At 49.9% G+C, this 19,375-nt stretch overlaps 1 protein-coding gene across 5 annotated transcripts; it reads right to left on the reverse strand.

Annotated features, from left to right (window-relative positions):
- Positions 1-117: 117 nt before the first annotated feature.
- Positions 118-8,242, reverse strand: RACGAP1 (Rac GTPase activating protein 1). 5 transcript variants are annotated; one of them, XM_042838289.1, is made up of 17 exons: positions 8,180-8,242; positions 7,076-7,164; positions 6,453-6,655; positions 5,944-6,080; positions 5,668-5,737; positions 5,406-5,459; positions 4,764-4,841; positions 4,513-4,630; positions 4,200-4,330; positions 3,838-4,002; positions 3,337-3,432; positions 2,912-3,110; positions 2,227-2,332; positions 1,930-2,062; positions 1,651-1,786; positions 1,278-1,383; positions 118-933 (listed from the first exon to the last, which is right to left on the reverse strand). In XM_042838289.1, exons 2-17 carry the CDS (start codon positions 7,158-7,160, stop codon positions 858-860), a joined length of 1,893 nt encoding a protein of 630 aa, XP_042694223.1. In that variant the 5' UTR covers positions 7,161-7,164; positions 8,180-8,242; the 3' UTR covers positions 118-857. The 5 variants fall into 5 exon arrangements, with proteins under 5 accessions (XP_042694223.1, XP_042694222.1, XP_042694224.1 ...); XM_042838288.1 differs by having other exon boundaries at positions 8,176-8,224; XM_042838290.1 differs by lacking the exon at positions 8,180-8,242 and adding an exon at positions 7,715-7,849.
- Positions 8,243-19,375: the final 11,133 nt, after the last annotated feature.

Here is a 19,375-nt window from a genome sequence, read left to right on the forward strand (position 1 = left end):
AAAGTCATCTCCTGGGAGGAATCCAGGGCGAGTTCCAATCCTGCTGCTCTGAGCACAGGGTTTCCTTCAGCGTTTATTCAGACCCCAGACCTACTTTGAGAAGGGAAGGCAGCAGAGTCAAGGCGAGCAGAGCAGGATGCTTTATTCTGGTTTAAGCTGCACCTCAGCATTGCCAGAGCAATGCAGCACAAGAACCTTCTGTAACACTGCCCAGGCAAGAGCTAAAATGCCACAGTACAGCTGAAGTGTTCAACAGAGTACAGAACCACAGCTCACAAGGAATATTGCGATTTACTCCGCTGCTGTGCGGGTTAAGATCATTTTCCACAGCTCAGTAAAATCACATTTCATGAACTTCTGTACATTCACCCTAAGTTGCTTCCTGCGCAGTACTGTGCAATTCATCTCTCTCTGCTTGGAGAAGCAGGTACTCCTAAAATCAAGGGTGTTTAAAAATCATCCTTTAACGTTATCTAGAGAAAGTCCTCTGCAAAAGTCTCCCCTGGTGAATCCAAGACAAATGCAGCACTGCCACCTTGAGGATGAGAGGCTGCACCTCCACAATGCTTCAGCCATCAGGCAGAGAACAACGTGCTGCTGAGAAGCAGCGGGGAGTTCAATCATCTATATTAATACTTGGAATAGGACTTGTATTTATTTTCTTCACCAATGCTAAAAGCAGGTAGTAAAAATCCAGCACTGTGCAATATATTAATAACAATCCCATTGAAAGTCTTACTTAGGCTGAAAGAGAAAAGGAAAATGAGATTATTTCACAAGCTGCCGAGGAGAGGAGCTGCTGCACTCGTGTATATTGGTGTGCAAATCCTAGGAGGACATCTATTCCCAGGTCCATTTCATTTCAGCACGGGAGAGGCAAAGAATCTGCCTTGACGCCTCAGCTGGGTTGCTGACTTGCTTTTGTTCACAGATCTGGTTCAAGAGAAGTTGAGAAGGTGAGGTTTGAGTTTCGGATACAGACATCCAACAGCCTCCCTTCCCCAGGGAACTTCACTCAAGTTCTACCCACCACCCAAGGAAAAAAAAAAGAACAACCAAAAAGCCCACTTGCACACCTTCACCCTTCCATAAGACAAGGCTCATTAACCATTATGCAGCTTGCACTGTTACTACACCACTAATTAAGGCAAATAGATCCAATAGTAAATCCAAGCTGCTCCCAGAATTGTGTCCACAAGTCTATTTTACTTCCTCTTGAACACCCAAAGCACCTGCAGCCATCAAAACATTTCCATATGGCACCCAGAGGAACTTACTTGGGGGTCATGCTGAAGGTGGAGAGGACCTTTTGGCACAGGGAGCTGGAAGACAGCCTCCTGTACATCTGCCTCTCTGGAGTAGTGAGGGGTTCAAATATGCACTCTATAAAAAAAAAAAAGAAGAGGCAGTGAAGCGAGCAGCATGAGGACAGCTGAGTTTTCATTGCTATGCAAGCAACATCTGACATTTCCCAGCGTCTGTCAGAGATACCAGATTTGTCTAGTATTTTCTGGCATGCATTCTTCCCCTCTCCCTCCCTGCAGCATGCAGGAAAGGCTAATTCCAACACTCTCACAAGCAGCTTTGATTGAGGATCATTATTTTCCATACAGAAGCCGCACAGCCAGTAGAGCAGCATCCAGCTATTACCTTTAACATCTGGTGTCTGTGGAGTGGAGTAGGCATTGGTGTTCTCAATTACATGTGCTGGGTCCACGTTTTCTTGCTCCACCATCATCAGCTGGCTCCAGTATTCCATAGGCAGCAGCAGAAGCCGCTCCACTACCTACAGATACACAGTGAGCATCCAACATCAGGAACTGCACGCAGCCCTGACACGCAGACACCGGGCAGGCATCGCCTCAGCTCCCAAGGCAGGATCCTTTAGTGCAGTCCATTTACCCACAGCAGCTCTTCCTGCTCCCCTACCTTGGGCTGCCGCTTTGTGTCCTGCAGGAGCGTCATCGGGTCAGGATCAGGCACTGCATGAGCAACTATGGTGGGGCCAAAGACTTTGGCCAGGTTGGTGACGTCCATTTTGGTGTCAGGGCTCTGAGCCACTCTGTTTTTAAAACAAAGAAACAAAGAAATGGAGTTTCTCCCTTTATCTCTTACTTAATGCTCCTGGCCCAAGACTTCTCACTCACAGGCAGCAACAGGAGACTATCAGAGAACACACCAGTGGCAATAAGCTCCTTCCTGAACTATCACTCCATCTGAACATACCTCTGCAGATGAACCATGAGAAAAGCCAGGGTGTCCCTATTGGCCCGAGGAAGTTCCCCAACTGCTTGGTACATAGCAGCCACACTGTTGTCCTCATCTGAGATTTCTGAGGGGAAAAAAAATTGAAGAACAAAAGTTTACATCTCAGAAAGCAGTTCTAGAGACACAGCTGTAGTATTCCCCTCACAGTAAGAGCTAGCCTGAGAAAAACCAGGAACCCTAAGCATTCCAGTAGTTCTATATCCTGGTCAAGCACTAGAATGTAACAGAATCATCACAGAATGGCTTGGATTGCCACCCACTAAATCAGTCCCACCCAGCCTGGCGCTGAGCACCTCCAGGGATGCAGCACTCACACTTCCCCAGGCAGCACCTTCTGAACTAAGAATTCTCTCCTCACATCTCACCTAAACCTCCCTTCTTAGTTTAAAACCATCCCCCTCTTGTCTTACCGCTATCTGACCCTAAAAAGTTGCTCTCCCTCCTAGTTAAAAGGCCCCCTCCTGTTTTGGAAAGAACTTGAATTTCTTTCCTCTTTTGCTGTGCTATCTTGGAATTTCTCCCCAGCAGCCTGAGTATCCGCAGCAGAGCTGCAGTAGGAGCAGCAAGGTCTGCCAGCTCACGTGTGAGATAAACCCGTCATTAAGCCTTTGAAAAATGTGGGTGTCACTTTCCGTCTCCTTACCTGCAGCTTCCATAAAAGTCTTGTTTAACCTAAAGGTGAGAAGGGGTTCTTTCAGGTTGCGTAGAAAGTCTTTCAGGAGGCCGCAGATGGCGTGGATATCATCCACATGACTGAGCAAGGGGATATTTTTTGATCTGAGAAACTTCTCTTTCAGTTCTCTCACTGTCTTGTCACAGCCAGATATCCGGTAAAGGCCCTTCTGTCGGCAGAAAGCATTGCATAGAGGCAGAGTATCAGTGCACAAAGGCTGCCTTCTTCTGTTCCCACTTCTTCCCCACACCTGAGCACTCAGCACAGCCACGGCTGCTCAGTCTCCCACTGAGCAGTGCTGCACACACCATTAACAAGAGACATTTAGGGTGACTGTCTGCTTCCCCAGCATCCCAAACCCATTTCACCAGCACTCTCCCTCCCCTCATTTTTACCTCATGGAGGCCTCTCTGCTCGATCTCGTTAACACAGTGCACTACGATGGAAGGGATCATTGGAGGAGCAGAAGGGACAAAGTCCATTAACGTACCCTAAAGGGCAGAAGAGCAGCAACAGAAAAAAGTACTCAAGTCTTCATGACACAGAAAATATTTTCTAAGGAATTCACAGCAAGATTTAGGCTCAAGAACAAGCCTTGTTTCTTGTTCACCAGCCCCGAGCAGCACTACACCCATCAGCACACTGCTGCAAGATCGCCCACGCCGAGCTGCTACACACACACACAACATAACACCACTGCAACAAGACATCCCCACCAACCAGCCCTGGTTACTGAACAGAACTTCAGCAAGTCGGTTTGTTTTTTTTTATTATGCAGCTCTGAGCAATGGGAGCTCTTCTGCAGCAAGGCAGACTTACTGGAGCTTAAGCACGTCCCAGCTCCAGCCAAGCATTTACCTGTTTGGGTCAGCAGCCATGCATTGCCCCAGACTTACCTCCCCAATTTTGACAGGAGGTCCTGTCAAGGTGGGGATGCAGGGAAGAGGACAGCGATCCCGACACTCTGGATGACTGACCACATGGCAGTCTCTGCACTTCAGAGAGATTTTTCCAAATTTCACTCTTTTTCCACAAGGAACACATGACTCTGGCTTGATAACCTAATGATTCAGAGCATACAGACAGGAAGAAATTAGTGCCTTGTAGTAACTCAGCTTAAACTGGATAACCAGGCAGATAACAGGCACGGTGAATACTGACTTGGGATGTAATGGCTGGTGGTTTCTTATCAATTAGCTTGCTATCAGACACATCTAATGAAAGCAGATACTTTCCAAGTTCCTGCCTGCAAACCTACCGTCTTTGAGACAAAGTCATGCAGCCTCACTCCCCCGCTGCTCTGTGGGGTGCCAGAACCATTACTCTCTGGTTTGAATTCCACCTGCTTAGAGCCTAAGCTTGTTTCACTGCTCCAAGGCTGCAAAGGACCTAGAAAACAGAAGAGGAATGTCAACTAGATGGGAACTGTTCCCTTGTGCGTCCCTTGCTCCAGAGAAAATGTGCTACAAATCAGAGGCAGCAGCTTAAGTTGTGGAGCATAGGAAACTGCAATGACAGGACATCCTCCAGCTAAGCAGTGATTAGGACTAGGACAACAGGCTGACACCTACCACTCTTCCTCTGGCTTCTCAGGCCATAAGGCACAGTCTGGATGGTAGAGATGGCTTCGATAGGACCACCATCACCAGGAACCATGAGAGTCGTCTTTGCCACTATGGATTCATTTCCCTGTAGCAAGAAGGATGTTGTTAGTGACAGCAGTGCTGACGGGACAAGGATTTATGTCTGCTGGCCCTGGAAACAGATGTGCACTGTGGCCAACTGCTATAGGCGCACACGAAGCCAGCTGGAACCACCATACCTGGTCTGCTGTGGAGCCAATCGATCGGATTTTCTTCTCAGGAGCTGGTGGGCCTTCAGCAAACTGCCTGGAAGAGCGCTGAAAAGACACAGTAATTTAGTCTAAAAGGCAGGTAACACTATTAACTTAGTGATATAGAAGTTCAGCACAACTAGAGAAGCAGAACAGCTGACTGCACACAATGCAGCAGCATTAAGCTCTCCATGGTATCAGCTGCCCATCAGAAAGTAGAAGAGTATCAGGAGGCCTCAACATACAGCTCCTTCAAATAGCTCCCCTGGCCAGCTCTATACTCCACCACTACCAGTCTAGAGTGGAAATTTTCCTCCTGTGTAGAACAGAAAGATTAACTTCCAACAGGAAGCTTCCCTGCACTGTTAGCTGCTAGTAATTCCTAAATACTCTCTTACAAACTCAAGTTCATAACAAGACAGCTGAAACTCCACTCATTGTGCCCTGTGGAAAAACAGCATCAGAAATAACTTTCACACCAATTCTACACAGTAAGTCTGAGTTATATTAGAATCACACCCATCAGGATTTGTGACTAGCAGCTACCCGTCACAGGTGGCTGTGAGATGACAGGTGGTGCCACTTAATGCTAACAATGGGACCTGCCTGAAGGGAAAAAATTGAACATACCCTCTTCTCTCTCCTCTTCAGTCTGACAGCTTTCACCGCAGAGGAATCCCAGTCCTGTGGAAAACAGTCAGCACTGGTCAGCTCGGTGTAAACACCGCACCTCCTCTGGTCCCCACTTTCATTAAGTTCTACCCAATAGCACACCAGAGAAGTGCAGATCAGTTCTACCAGTTTAATACCGTAGTAATCTAAACACAGGAGGTCTCTGGAGATTACCCCACAGGTTTAAGATTTCATAGTTTAGAACTTGGAATTACATTACCAGTGAATCATCAGTCTTGTCAAAGCTGATGTCTGACAGAATTGAGCCAGATTCATCTATTGTAGACAGTCTAAAAACCAAGAATTAGAAGAAGCATGCATCAGTTCAGCTTGCAGGCAGCTGTGGTTGCTCCCAAAGCAGCCTTACACAAAAGAGCTCTATTTCAAACTGGAATAAAAGTGAAACTGTTGATATGGATGCAGCATGTATTACAGACACACACAGCTAGACCAATACCTGTCACTTACGCCGTTCAGACAAAACCATTTTGCCTACCTCTTGTTGCCTGAACCTCCGACAGAAACCTGTGGTCTGTTAAGAAAGGCAAGGGCAGACTTCTGTTCTTCACTTAGCTGAATGCTCCCAGATGCATCACACATGAGCAGCTCTCGAATCAGTTGTATTTGCCTCTCCTGAAAAAGAGAGAGAATATCAGAAGCCATTTAACTACGTGAACCAATCTCAGCTATTTGAGACACCACAGATAGGCTCTCAGAAGTTGCTAAGAGCAAGTCCAGCACTCAGGCTGTTGATGGCTGCAAAGCCCAGGCTCTGCCAGGCAATAGCAGCTCAACTCCAAACAGCAACCCTTTGCCTTCCAGGCCAAAGCAGAAAGCCATTACAAGGAGCCAAACCTCCTTCTCACTGATTTTTTATTCCCCCTCGTTTTGTTTGGGGTTTTTTTTTTCCCCCCCCTTCAGTCCTTATTTCCCATGGATAATTGCAGCTTAACCACCTTCTCTCCACATTAACTGGAGCTAACCAGTAACAAAAGAAACACTCACCAGCTTCTCACAGTCTGCTTCAGCTTTTTGCCTGCGTTTGATCTCTACATCCACTTGATTGCGAGCGTGTTTCAGCTTCACATCCAAAGCACTACGCTCAGCTTCACTTTTCATCACAAGGTCTTTGTACCTACCAAGCTCCTGCTCGGTTTTCTGCCACTTTCTTCGAAAGTCTTCAAAGTTCCTTGCCAACTGAATGAATTCTGGAGAAAAGGCACATACATTACTCAGATTAAGAGAGGAGATGCAGCAGCTCTCCTATCATTGAGAGCAGGTTTCTGTTAATTAAATAAAATCTCTATTAACTGAAGCGTGGAGAGGCTGGCCTTGCAGCAAACCCTGCTATACTCCAGATGTTCCCAAGATCTCACACCCTTTTCAGACCAAATCCCAGTATCAGCATCAAGCAGAAGATAGCTCATGTGAGACCATGGCAAAGCCAGCTTGCTTTCATCCTGCGACTTCCTATTTCTCAACAATAGGAAAAGAAAGAACCCTCAAATCTGACTGCCTGTAAGAGTGCTGCTACCCAAAGCCTCATCAAAGGATCCTTCAATAACAGCTAACGATGTTTGCTGCAAGAATATAAACACACAGATGCTGCTCGCTGCCACAAAACTTACGGTATTCGTTTCCTTCACTTAAAACTTCAGCCTGGCGTATGAGTTGGTCACACAAATTCCACAGATTTCTCATCGTGGTATCCATCCTCCTGCCAAGAAAACAGAACTAAATGAACACCTGCAGGTGAAAAATGCATTAGCAGCCCAAAGAAGAGAGAATCCCTTTCAGAATTCTCTTTTCTTTCGGCAAGATGTAAAAGCTGCCCCCAAAAAAGGCTTATGCTTTATGAAAAGACCTGCATCTAAACTCTTAAGAAGCAAAGACACTCAGCCTTCCAGAACTCAGTATTAGAACAGCACAGCTCTTCAAACAGCCTGCAGGGCATTACAGAGGAGGCAAAAGAAGGAATCACAAACCATTTCCTTTCTGCAAGGCTGCAGGACGTGGCTCGGGCCCACTTTGGTGCTATGTAGGCCACCAGAATTCAGAGCTTCACGAGGTAAAAATAGAAGCAGCGTTCTGAGGAATTTCAATACCGTGTTAAATTTAGCCGCATTTTAAGTTACAGCTCCTGCTGCAAACGGCCTTGGAAACGCAGGCAGTCAGCAAAATTCCTTCAAACAGCAAAAACAACGGAATAAACAGGAGCAGTGAAGAGGAAAGTCTCGAGCTCAGCAGCACAGAACGCAGTTCCTTACTAGAGAAAGGGCACTCGGGACAGCCTTGGTTAATGAATGAGCAGGGTGGCTGGGAGAAGAGCCAGGAGGGGCAGAAGGCCCGGTTACAGACCCACAGCCAGGGGTTTTCAGCTCGGAAAAGTGAAGCTTCTGCAGTGCAAAGGGCGCTTCCATAACCCAGCAGCACCGCAACGCGCCCGCAGCTCCACACCGAGCCTCACAGCCGCCTCCCGGGGCACAGAGAGCCGGAAAGCCCTGAGATAAAGGGCGGGAAAGCCCTGAGGTAACGCTGCACGCACCGGGAAGCGACCCGACTTTCCCTCCGCCCGGCACTAAGGCCCCACCGAGATTCCTCCGTCAGAGAACGGAGCCCCGCGGACCACCCCCGCCCTCAGCCCAAGACCCTGCGGGGGCGGGCGGGCCCGGGGGTCCGACACCAGAACCCCGCGGACCCCAACCCCGGCCCGGTTTCCCCCACTCACTCACGGCGCTCAAGCTCCCACTCCAACAGCCGGCCTCAACCGCCCCGCGATTCGGTTTGAATCCCCGCAGCCAGCCAATCCCAGAACGCTCTCCACCCTCCCGGTTTCTGATTGGTTGTTCTCGTTGTGAGTCTGAAGTCAAGCCGGCGCCATGTTTGTTAAGGGCAACGCTGTTCCGCGCCGCTGATTGCGGAGCTGCTGGGTGATGAAGCCGACCAGGCGCCATCGTTACTATTGGCAGCTGCTTCTAGCCTGCGCTGCTTAGCAACAGAGCAGGCGGGGGATGGCGGCGGGGACTGAAACCCCAACCCTTGGGCTGCTCCTTCTGCAATGACCCCGAGCGCAGCCATTGGCAGCAGAGGGGTATTTTGGAGGAAAAAAAAAGCTGTTCTCAGGCCGAACCCCGCGACTGTGACTTTATGCTACACCAATGGCACAAAGTATGGCAGGGTTCCGGAGCCCACGGTGCATTGGTTTTGCAGAGTGACATCAGACGCTCAATGAGCCCCAGAGCTGTTTCTGAGAACTGAAGCTTTCCAGGAGGCTGTTGGTTCCGTTTGTCCCTTGAGAAGAATGATGGCCTTTTGTCTTCCATCTGAGCCAACCGCCCCACGGGCCAAAAGGCAAAGCCCCATTTCGTGCCTCCTCCATTTACAGACCTTTAATGCAAATAAAACGCAAACCAAAACCCAACAATTACAAGAAACGGAATCACATCATCGCAAAATAACAGTGCACTTTAATCTTTGAAACCTGAAACAAAACAGTGGGTAATTGAAGAATGGATATTAGCAATTAGAAAGCGGAACTAAATGCTTGAAATTGCTAAGTGGGAAAGCAAGTTCATAAAGCAGATTGCTCTCAAAGATCCACATGCTTCGTCAGGACTGTGTTATTTGGGCTATATAGTCTGCTTTAACTTAATAATTAATTCATAATAGGTTTCAAAAAGCTTTAAGGTTCCCTGAAGAGTAAACAGCAAGGAGGTATTGAGGGGAACAGTGGTCAGAATTATCCACATTTACGGAAGAACTGAGGCCTGGAGGAGAAATGCCTCATCCTCTGCGCCAATGGCAAAGCAAAACGAAGATGCCAGCCTTGATATTTCACCTTGTGGCACAAAGCAAATCATCCAGAACCCCAATTTGCCCCAGTCTAGAAAACAAATCCAGGGTTGGTTGTTGGGGCTGGACCTGCTGAGAGCCTCTGGTACACCCACAAAGCATTTTGTACCCCCATTTCTGGGGAGATTTCGTGATTTCAGCTGCAGCCCTGGGCCTCCTGCAGCTCCTGCCCATAATTAAATCTTCTAAGCTAAGACATCTCTGTTGGCTGAATGTATTTATAGGTAGGTGAGTTGTTTTAGTGTCATTCTGAAGAGCTGAAGAGGCTTTTGCTCATAAGCAAATTCTCCCTCTTCTCAGTAGTCACCTGCAGTCTGATACAGGCTGGTTTGTTTAGCAATAGGGACCAGTGTATTCGTTTAAGGAGCAATATATCAGTTTAGCAAAAGGAATCAATGAGTGCTAAATCCAAAATTTTCCATTTCCAATTTGCTTGGTGTGTGAACAGCCTTGTTTTCTCTTAATTCTGCTTCTCAGAGCACTAGAGTCATAATAAACTACTGATCTTTGTACTTCACCAGGGGTAAGGATATTTTCCTTGGATTTCACAAGTTATTGTTTTGGAATTTGCTCATTATGGCCTAACGAGCGTGAGAAATTGGCCAAATTGGGGAAAAACAGCTCAAGGTCAGCAAAAATGGCTCAGTGATGAAACTGATGGTGGAAAAATGCGGAGAAAGCAAGCGGGTGTATGACCACCCTAGGTAGTAGAATACGTATGCCATTGGCATACACAGGTATGTCCTAACTGTTAAAATGTAGAACCTGAGCTCTGAGAGATTTGGTTGTCAGGTCATCCGGTCCATATGGTGAGGAATAAAGGAATGTCGCTTTCTAACACCGTATCGCAGCTGGAGTTTTCTTCCCAGATTTTGGATGACAAGTCTCTTGCCAATAAAAAGGCGCATCATTTTATGTAATGGCCCACATGGCACTTGTAGTGAGCTGCCACATTAGGCAGTGTGTTTTTCAGCCTGATGCACATTCCATTTCCTCCATGCAATTTCAGGCGTCGTGTCTCCCACTCTTCCTCTAAAACCAGTGAGGGTTTGAAGGACACTGGGAACTGAATCCCCCATAGGAGCTCCTCCAGGAATCTCCTTGTGAACAACGATGCTCTGCTGTGGCCAACAGGACAGACAAGCAGGTTCTGGGGAGCTCAGTAAGATTTCCCTTTCCTCTTCCATGGCAAATCTATGGTGAGAGCAGGCAGGCCAGATGCACCCTTCACATCTCACTTTATTTCAAAGCAGAAGACAAGGCACGAGGATTGAGGGCCTTTATTGCAAAGCAATTATACTCTCTTTTGTTTGTGTCAAGTGTGGGGGGAGAAGCCTTGAAACGTCTCATCTGGGAAACCGTTAATAGAATTTATGCTAATTTGATGATTCCGGCGATTACTGGCGGAAGCACTCCACATTTTCAGGCAGCTGAAATTCTCCTCGAGCTCCTCCTGCAATCTCACTCGGTTTGGTTGCTCGCCCGTTCTCATGCAGATACTGGATTCTTGCTTGCTGGGAGATGCCTGGGATGTTTGGGCACAGAAGTGCCTCCATCCTTCGGGTGCAGGATGCAGAGGGAGCTGCCCCAGCACAGCACCATGTTAGCAAGTAGCCCTGCAGCAACAAACCTTCCCCACCAGCCTCGACTTCTGGTGGAGCTTCGCACAAATCTCTCTGCCTGGCTCCTGCCTAATTAACTTCGGAATTGCAAACCCATTTGTGCAGCTTTGTGCTTAGGGGAAGCCTTTATTAAGTTCTTCTTAATCCAAAACCAGTTAGAGCGCGCTGGTCTTCATGAGCAGTCATCCAAAGAAAGAAAAACCACCCCAAAAAAAGCAGAGCTTGAAACTTTCAGCCAGCAATCTTTCTCTAGGGGAAAACAAAAAGCGGAACAAATTATCTTAGGTGCATTTCTCTTGATTCAGCACTGATTTCAGAATTCAGGCATTCAGTGGCATTCGGAGAACACCCGGCAGGCTGAGCAGGGAGGGCAGCCTGGGTTCAGCTGGAGGCAACCGGACATTTTTGGGTATGGATTCCTAATTTTTCACAGCTTGCCCGAGCCGCAGGCCGGCAGATGGCATCACGCTCATGTTGTTGGGTGATAGCAGGCTTTGCCACCACTCAGCTGTGCAAAATATTGCTCGGCGCTTTGCCCGTGCAGCCTGCAAGGAGCGTGCCAAAGGAGCAGAGCTTGCACCATGAAGCCAAAGCAGCCGGGTTTGCTTGTGGTCGTCCGCCTGTGCGATTCCTCCAGCAGTGACCAGCAATGGGGTAAAGAGCACTTGGATGAGATCAGAACAATCTGGTGCCTGCAGCAGCGCGCAGCCCATCCCTTCTGCAATGGTGCATCGATGGCGGTGGAGGAGGCACGGCCTAATCTTGAACTCGTTAAAAAACAATGGGAGTCTTTTTATTGCCTTCATCTGGCTTTTAATGAATGACCTCTTGTCGCCAGGAGCTACGTGTGGTGACAAAGGGTCTTTGTGGGCCGATATTTATGATTTCATTTAAGCCGGGGAGTAAGCTAAAGGGAGAGGGCTGGGAAATAAGAGCTGAGCTGATGCTTCCTGCTTTAAACTCAAGGGATCTTTATCTGGAGTTTTTGTATTAATCCAGTTGTCATCTCTTAAATATTTGAGCAACTCACAGCCACGAATTGGCAGAACACAAAGGTCACGGCTCGGTGACACAGCAGGGAAGGACTCTCCCAGTCCCCACACATTTCTTCAGTCCTTCGGTTAAGATGGGAGGAAGGATTTGCGTTTTCCTAGCCTCCCCCGCCCCCGAATTGCATACACATGGAGCACACCAAGCCCTGCTGTGAGTGTGCAACCCACTGGTGTGCAGCCCCAGGCTCAGCACAGCCACCGGGTCCCAACCTCCTCGCACCGCTACTCTCCAGCGCTGATAAACGTGCGCCTTTTCCCTGGACGGGGTTCAGCGATGGATTAAGCAGCTGGGAGTCTGGAGGAGAGCGCGGCCCCTCTCTTTTGCCATGCAAACAGAGAAAATTAATCTTCCAGCTTCCTCTGATATTTGGGCTAAATTACAAGCTGGGAGCGGAGATAAAGGACGGGCGAAAGGAAGGCACAGGTACAGCGGAGAGCCAGGCTGCTTGGCACAGGCCCTTGTCCGTGCAGATAACAGCTCTCCTCCCTGTGTCATGCATAATTCACCAGCACTGCCTCCCTCTGTCCTGGTCATCCCTTTCTGTTTTCTCTCCTCCAGAAACCGGCAGCTTCCCCGTCCACGTAAACCCGTGCATCTCATCCAGGCTACGTGTGGGTGCAGGAAGGAGAGTAAGCACAGGTGTGTGCCCAGAAACACAGCAGCGACGTGCAGACCTCAGCTGTAGCAGCACAGTGCTCTGCTGGTTTGGGAGACACCGACACCAACACAGCCAAACCATCACAGCACATCAGCTTCTGCAGGAGGCTAAAGGGGGATTTCATCTGCCCATCACGTTTCAGCTCTGGTAACCGAGCTATCTCCCTAAATCCCTCTGATGTTATAGTTGAGTAGAGGTTACTTTCTTTGGGATACCACCCCCAGCATTAACAGGCACCAACTGCATTCATTTGGTCGATCATCCGGCGGCTGCTCTGTACTTTTTTTTTTTTGGTTTGACAGAATTGTGCCACACAGAGCAGAAAAGCCATGGAGGTTTTCCATTGCCTCCGATAGCTTCTTTCCTAGAACAAAGCAGAAATAACCCTGGTCACTCCCAGCCAAACAGCCAGCATAGACACCTGCTTAATTATTTTTGCTTTGTAAATGAAAGCAGTGCCATGAGTTTAATAACTGCTGCTTAGGAATAATTGGGGCGATTATTGTATGGCCCAGGGGGAAAATTGCAGCTTGTTATCTCCGGGGAGTAGCATTAGGATCCAGAAGATAATCAGAGGGTTATTTGTTGCACTTTAGATGGTATTTCTTATGGAGTTAGGAGTGACAAAGCTCACATTATTAGAGCACCTCCAAAGTAGGGAACCCAGACACCTGTAAGCTCACCAGCATCCAAAGCTGTCCCTGCAGCAGGACAGCAGGCACACACATCAGGGAAGCCACACTGGAGCTCAAACACCTCCAGATCTGTGTCACTCACCTCTTTTATTCTGTAATTTATTTTCTTAAAGCAGACAACACTTGGAATAGCAGCACGTCAGGCTGCTGAAGAGGATGCAAAAAGGGGGAGATGCTACCAAGTAGATCTGTACACAGCCACAAGCTTCCTTGGGACTTTCCCCACCCACCCCAGTTGATGGCATTTGCCTGTCCTCTCACCTACAGCAATAAATCTGGGTTCAGCAGCAATGCTCACACAGCACCACGGCACCAGGACCGGTGCTTGCATAGCTCCAGCACTGTGGATCCTTCCTTATGAACACCAGGATTGCTCCCCACTGCACAACCCAGCACCTCTCCTTGGTGTCAGACATTTTGTGCATTGCCAGGGAGCAGCTTTTAGCTCTGAAATCACCTGGAGGGTTACAGGAATGGAGGGAGAGTTCCAGCAAGCCCATATGCAGCAGAAGGGCAAAACGCAGCTCCTGGTGACGCCTCCCAACATCAGTCCTTCTCTTGACATCCAAACTGCATTCATCCAGGCTGGCTGCAGCTGTGCAAAGAGGATTTTTAGCAAGGCTGAGCCCAACCGAAGCGCTCAGAGCTCTATTCTCTAGGTTTGCTGCACAGGAGCATCCCCACATTCTGGATGACACCGGTGAACAGGATCCTGCCAGCCTCAGGAGAGCAGTGAGCCACAGCTCTGCTATCGATCCCCCGATCAATGACAATTCAAGGCCTGGAAATGACAGTCCTCAATTCCCACCCAAGGCTGTGCAAGGAGAGGAGGGAGCTCCCTCAGAGTCTGAGCGCTAACCTGAAGCTGGAGTGGAGATGGGAAGAGGCTCTCTTGCGGCAGGTGGGTTGTTTAACAAATTGGACACATAACAAGACAAAAGGCACCGAGGAAGGAGATCTGTCGGGACCAGACCTTTATCTCCAGCACGCTGGCAGCCAAATCTTTGTGCAATATTTATCAAGGGTAAGCGGGCAGGAGAGCTGGCAGCCGATACAGAAGTGAGGAATTAAAGCCTCTCATTGCCATCCTTATCTGTGGGGCAAGACACGCCAAGGGAGGGGTATGTGGGAGCTGCGAGGCAGCCCAGGGCAATCAAGTTGGAAACCATTTGTGGACTTAACCTTATTTGCTCAGCTGATGGGAGCAGAGTGGTAGCACTGAGGGCAAATCAGCATGTCTGTATCCCCGGGAGACCCTCATGGCATTGCACAGCTGGAGGGGGACGTGGCAAATCTGCCCCAAACGCATCTGTGCAATTCCAATTAAAATTCACTTTTAAACCAGGGAGTTTGGGAGCTGCTCTTCTTTCTCTCCCAGCTTTGTTCAGCAGTAAGACAAAAGCAAAAGATGCTGTGCCCTCTGGGTGTGCTCGCATCTCCAAAGTCAGAGGCAGGAGTGCCTTGTGAATGGCAGACACTGCATGGCACTCTGCAGCTGCCCCATGAATGCACCAGGAAAGCAGCAGGGGAAGTGACAGATCCCTCAATCCCTGCAGAGCTCTAAGACTGAGTTTCTGCACACCCAGTTCCCCCAGCTCCTGTGGCCACGGATGGCAAGCAGAGGGCTGCTTCGTCTCCTGGGAATCCCCAGCTCTCACATAACATGGTGGTAATTAACTCACTTATTGGCTTTGCTTCTGCTGAGCTTGCATGTTCAAGATGGGCTCCATCTGCTCTATGCACAGGCTTGGTGGTTGGGGGCTGGGTAGCAAACAGTCCCCCCTCCATTTAAAACAAGAGAAGAAAACAGTGTCATCTCCAAAAGCAGGGGACAATGACAGGCCATGGCAGGGACCAGCAGCTGCCCTCCAGGTGCCATGGACCAACCTTGTGCCACGCAGTGTCCTCGCTGGAGCTACCACCACCATTGCATCATTTTAGAGGATTTGCATCTCTCCATTTAGTTTGTCTTCAAGGCAAATATGAGCACAAGAAGCCAAATGGGAGCTCATTTCTGAAGATGCTGAACAGCTGCTTGGAAGCCAACGAGCTGATCCATAAACCTGGGGGATACAGACCCACACCCCCTCCCTGCACAACCCGTTTCCTCCCAGAGCAATGGTTTTGGGGCACTGTGCTGAGCAGCAGCAACAGCAGAAAGCTGTCAGCCGCAGCCCTTCCCTGCAGGCTCCCACAAACCCTCCCCAGGTCGCTCCGGAGCTGTAAGCAGCAAATCTCAGCTCCGCCGCCGGCAAAGCGGCTCACGGGCACGTGGTGCTCCCTGGTCCCCCTGCACCCATTGCACCGCCTTTGTGTCCTCAGCCTTTGAGCAGTGCAAAGAAAAACGCTCGTAGCAACATCACTTTCATTTGTTTGCCAGCATTCGGGGAGCGGAGGAGCTCTGCTCCCATCGGTGCTGTTTGGAGGATGCTGGCGTGCCGGCAGCGTTAACTCTTCAGTTCCTGTGCAATGTATTGGAGCGTGGTGCTTGCCTTCTCCATCACAGCTCTGTGCTGCTGGCGTGCAGCAGTTGGGGGGTCCATCTCCCCTCCCAGCTACCCTCAGCGTTTCCTTAACGAGATGAGTTTTGTTGTGGCTGCAACCGGTGTCAGGGGGAATAAGGGAAGATGTGATCTGCATGGGCACTGTGGCAGTGACAAGGGCACAGGGACAAAGAGCCACTAGCAAAGCTGTGGACAAGCGGTATTGGAAAAGCAGGGCAGCACTGGGGGGAGCAGGCTGGGTCTGCAGCCAGGGGGGAGCTGGGGGGGTCCCACTATCCTACACACACCCCATGTTTCACCTCTATGCACACACACAGCTACTGCTGGTACCCACTTGTGGTCTGGGGCTGCAGTGATGTCCTGAGCACATCCACAGGAGTTATGGCATGGCTGCTGACAGCATAGGGTGTTCCTACTTGTGTTGCTCCAGAACAGCTTTTGATGAGGAAATCATAGCAACAAAGAGGGTGAGGAGCCAGGAGGGATGGCCTCAAGCAGTGCTGCAAGACTGCAGGCAACCACACATCCCCTGTTCAACACGGAACCATACAAAATGAGATCAATGGGCCTCGGTCTCATGTTTCCAGATGCGGATCCATTCTGAGCATGTTCAGAGCCTCTGGTCCAGGGGAACAGCCCCCATACTGTGCATATCCCAGAGGAAGAGGCCTCTCTGAACATAGAATAAAACAAGTGAGGATGATAGGAGGTAGCCAAGGGGGAGATGATGCACAGGGAAAGCGTTCCAGGACGGTCCTTGCACAGTGGTTTTGCATCACCTCACACTAATTGTTCAGGTGAATGAGGCTGCACGTTCAGCTCAGCAACTTTGCACAGCGTTTCCATCCTCTTCCAGCCTGCAACGTGTCAGCCACAGCTCTGGAAAGCTGCAGCTGATCGATCACAAGATATCCAGAATGGCAGAAAAGCAGTGAGAGCCTTGAAGGGATCAGAAGACAAACACAGCAAAGCCAGAGCAGGCAAAGGGCACCCGGATCTGAGGGCGATGAGCAGCAAAATGAAGGGGGAATCCCAAATGTGATTTTTGACATACCCCAGGTATGTAATGCAGGTGCAATACAGATGCAGGTGCATGGCTTGTCCCAAGGTTGCCAGCAAAGGCTTCACGTGCAGAAGATGGCCCTGGGGAGTTATACTCTACCCTTTGGGGTCAGATCCCACAGTCCCAGGCACAGCCCCAAGCACCTCCAGGTCCCTGTGCTGGTTGTTAAGCGACTCAGCCTCCTTATCCCAAGTGCGGTGCTGAAGGTTTAAATAGGAAGATATCAAAATAAAAGATAATTGTTGAGAAAGATGAATAGGGGGGAGGGGAAAAAAAAAACCCATCAGCATGGAGGAACTCTTGTCTAATTTCTCACCCACGCAGAGCACAGCGATATTAGTGCCTTCAACTCTGGTACGTAAAAGCTTTCATGGCTTTATTACCGGCTCCCCGAACAGCTTGTCCTTTTAATAAGCCAAGGCCTCCAGATAGCAGCTCTGCCTATGGGAGATCCCATCAGGACGTAGTTAATCCAGGCAGAAATAGCACAGAGCCGGGCTGAGGAAGTCCTCACCTGGGGGGAGGACAGGGTTAAAATCCACCCTTAAATCCAAGCAGGAGAGAGGAGGGAGCGCAGGGGAGCTGCCACCATTCACCAATACTGCCGGGTGTCCTCGCTTTCCCCTCCAGCCCTGCTGCCAGCTTTGGCCACGGAGGCCTTTAATTATCCAAACTGCTGCCCCTCACCGAATTAAATGCCGCTGAGGATGACTCAGTGTTTAATGGACTGGCTGCTCCTCGCGCCGGGAGAGCCAAGCGGGTGCGAGCAGGAGCACGGCATGGCATAAATCAACACTGCACAGGGGTGAATGACCCGAGCTGGGAGCTGCCTGCAGGGATTGCATCTTCCTCAGGGTAACCCCAGCACAGCTCTGCGAGCAGCAGCTCCAGGTGTGCACCCCGACCCTTTTCAGCTGTGCTGCTCACGCAATGGGGACGTGCTGAATTCAGGCATCCCTCAGCATCACTGAACAGTGCATGCTTGGGCCTCATTTCTGAGGATTTAGATGTGGGTATTTCCGATGGAAAGGTCTCTGAAATGGGCAGGTATGGTTGAAATAACAGGAGCAATTGAGTGCCAAGAGAAGAAATGTGAGGTTTATCCCTGCTGCTATCTGCCCAAGCCATGATGGCAACACCAGAGGTCAACAAGGAGCAGCTCTGTTCGCATCCTTGTTAGTCCCTCTGAAGCTTTGCCTTTCGGTAGATAATTAACAGTGTGCTCAGCAATTAGGAAGCCCTGGAGCTCCACCAAGACCTCTGTGCAGGCACAGATGCTGCTAGTGGTTCAAAGGTGGAACAAAGCAATGCCAACCCAATGGGGATGGGGAGAAGTGGTGCCCATCCCCATGCAGATGGAACAACCCCAAGGCTTGGAGCAGTGGCAGAGCATGGAGCAAGCAATGGCACCATCTCACTGCAGAGCAGTCAACGCCACAGTGCTGCCTCCAATGCCTTGGAGCAAGGTCTCCATGGCAAGCCATATTTTAAATCAAACTCCCACTTTAAATACATGGAGATTGAAGGGCTAGTCACCCCAAGGGTGTTTCCACCCCAGGAAAGCAAGCAGCAGCATCCAGCTTCTCCAGCTCACGTGGTGTTTAATAGACTGCTAGGAATTAAATTGCCTCCCATGGCACAGCTGGGTGGCAGGTGTAGATAAAGAAGCAATTTGCCTGATCCAAGGGAGCAATAGAAGGGAGCAGCCCGGCCCTATAGGGAGGGAGAGCATCGCTTACCCAGCTTTGCCCTGGGAGTGATTTTGCCCTGGGGATGCTCTTCCAAGAAACAGAATGGAAGTTTGTTTCCGTAACAAAGATCTGCATGGTGGAATGGAGACAAGCATTGCTTGGAAGTGGAAAAAAACCTACGAGGTTGGAGCCAGCCCTCAGCCCCAGTTCACAAAGTGTACTCCAGACACCCCTGCTGGAGGCTGCGCTGGGAGGCTCAGCAGTGCAGCACCTTCCCTTGATTACATTTTTCCTGCTAATTAGATCAGTGAGCACAGCTGACGCACAGCCAGCCGAGGGGAGCTCAGAATCCACAAGAGCTGAGCAGCCCCTACAAAAGGATGCAGCCACAGCAGCTTTCCCCTTTCACGCCCACTGTGCTCAGCTCCCAGACCCGACCTCCTTCAAGCCTTCGTGCCTGCTGTCTTGCTGCTATCAATTAACGCCTGGGGCTAATCGTTAACTCCTCACCAGTCCCACAGCCCTGGGTCGGCCTCCCTGCCTCTCTCAGCAAGAAACCAACTCAGTCGTCACGTGGCTCTCCCAAAAAATAACGCGGAAATGCTCGTGCTCCCCACGCTCCACTCCTCTCCAAGGATGCAGCTGCATCCTTCCTGGCTGGGGGCCAGCGGTGAGGAAGTTTCCTCCTGCTGTTCACCTCCTCCCCAGCTCCTGCAGGAGGTGGACCTGGAACATTTGGGGGCCCCGTCAGCCCCCCCAGGAAATGCAATTTCCATTTGGAGGTGCAGAG

Source organism: Centrocercus urophasianus, unplaced genomic scaffold (assembly GCF_019232065.1).
Source record: "Centrocercus urophasianus isolate 14NV4802_14NV808 unplaced genomic scaffold, USGS_Curo_1.0 seq_75, whole genome shotgun sequence".
Taxonomy (NCBI): Eukaryota; Metazoa; Chordata; class Aves; order Galliformes; family Phasianidae; genus Centrocercus; species Centrocercus urophasianus.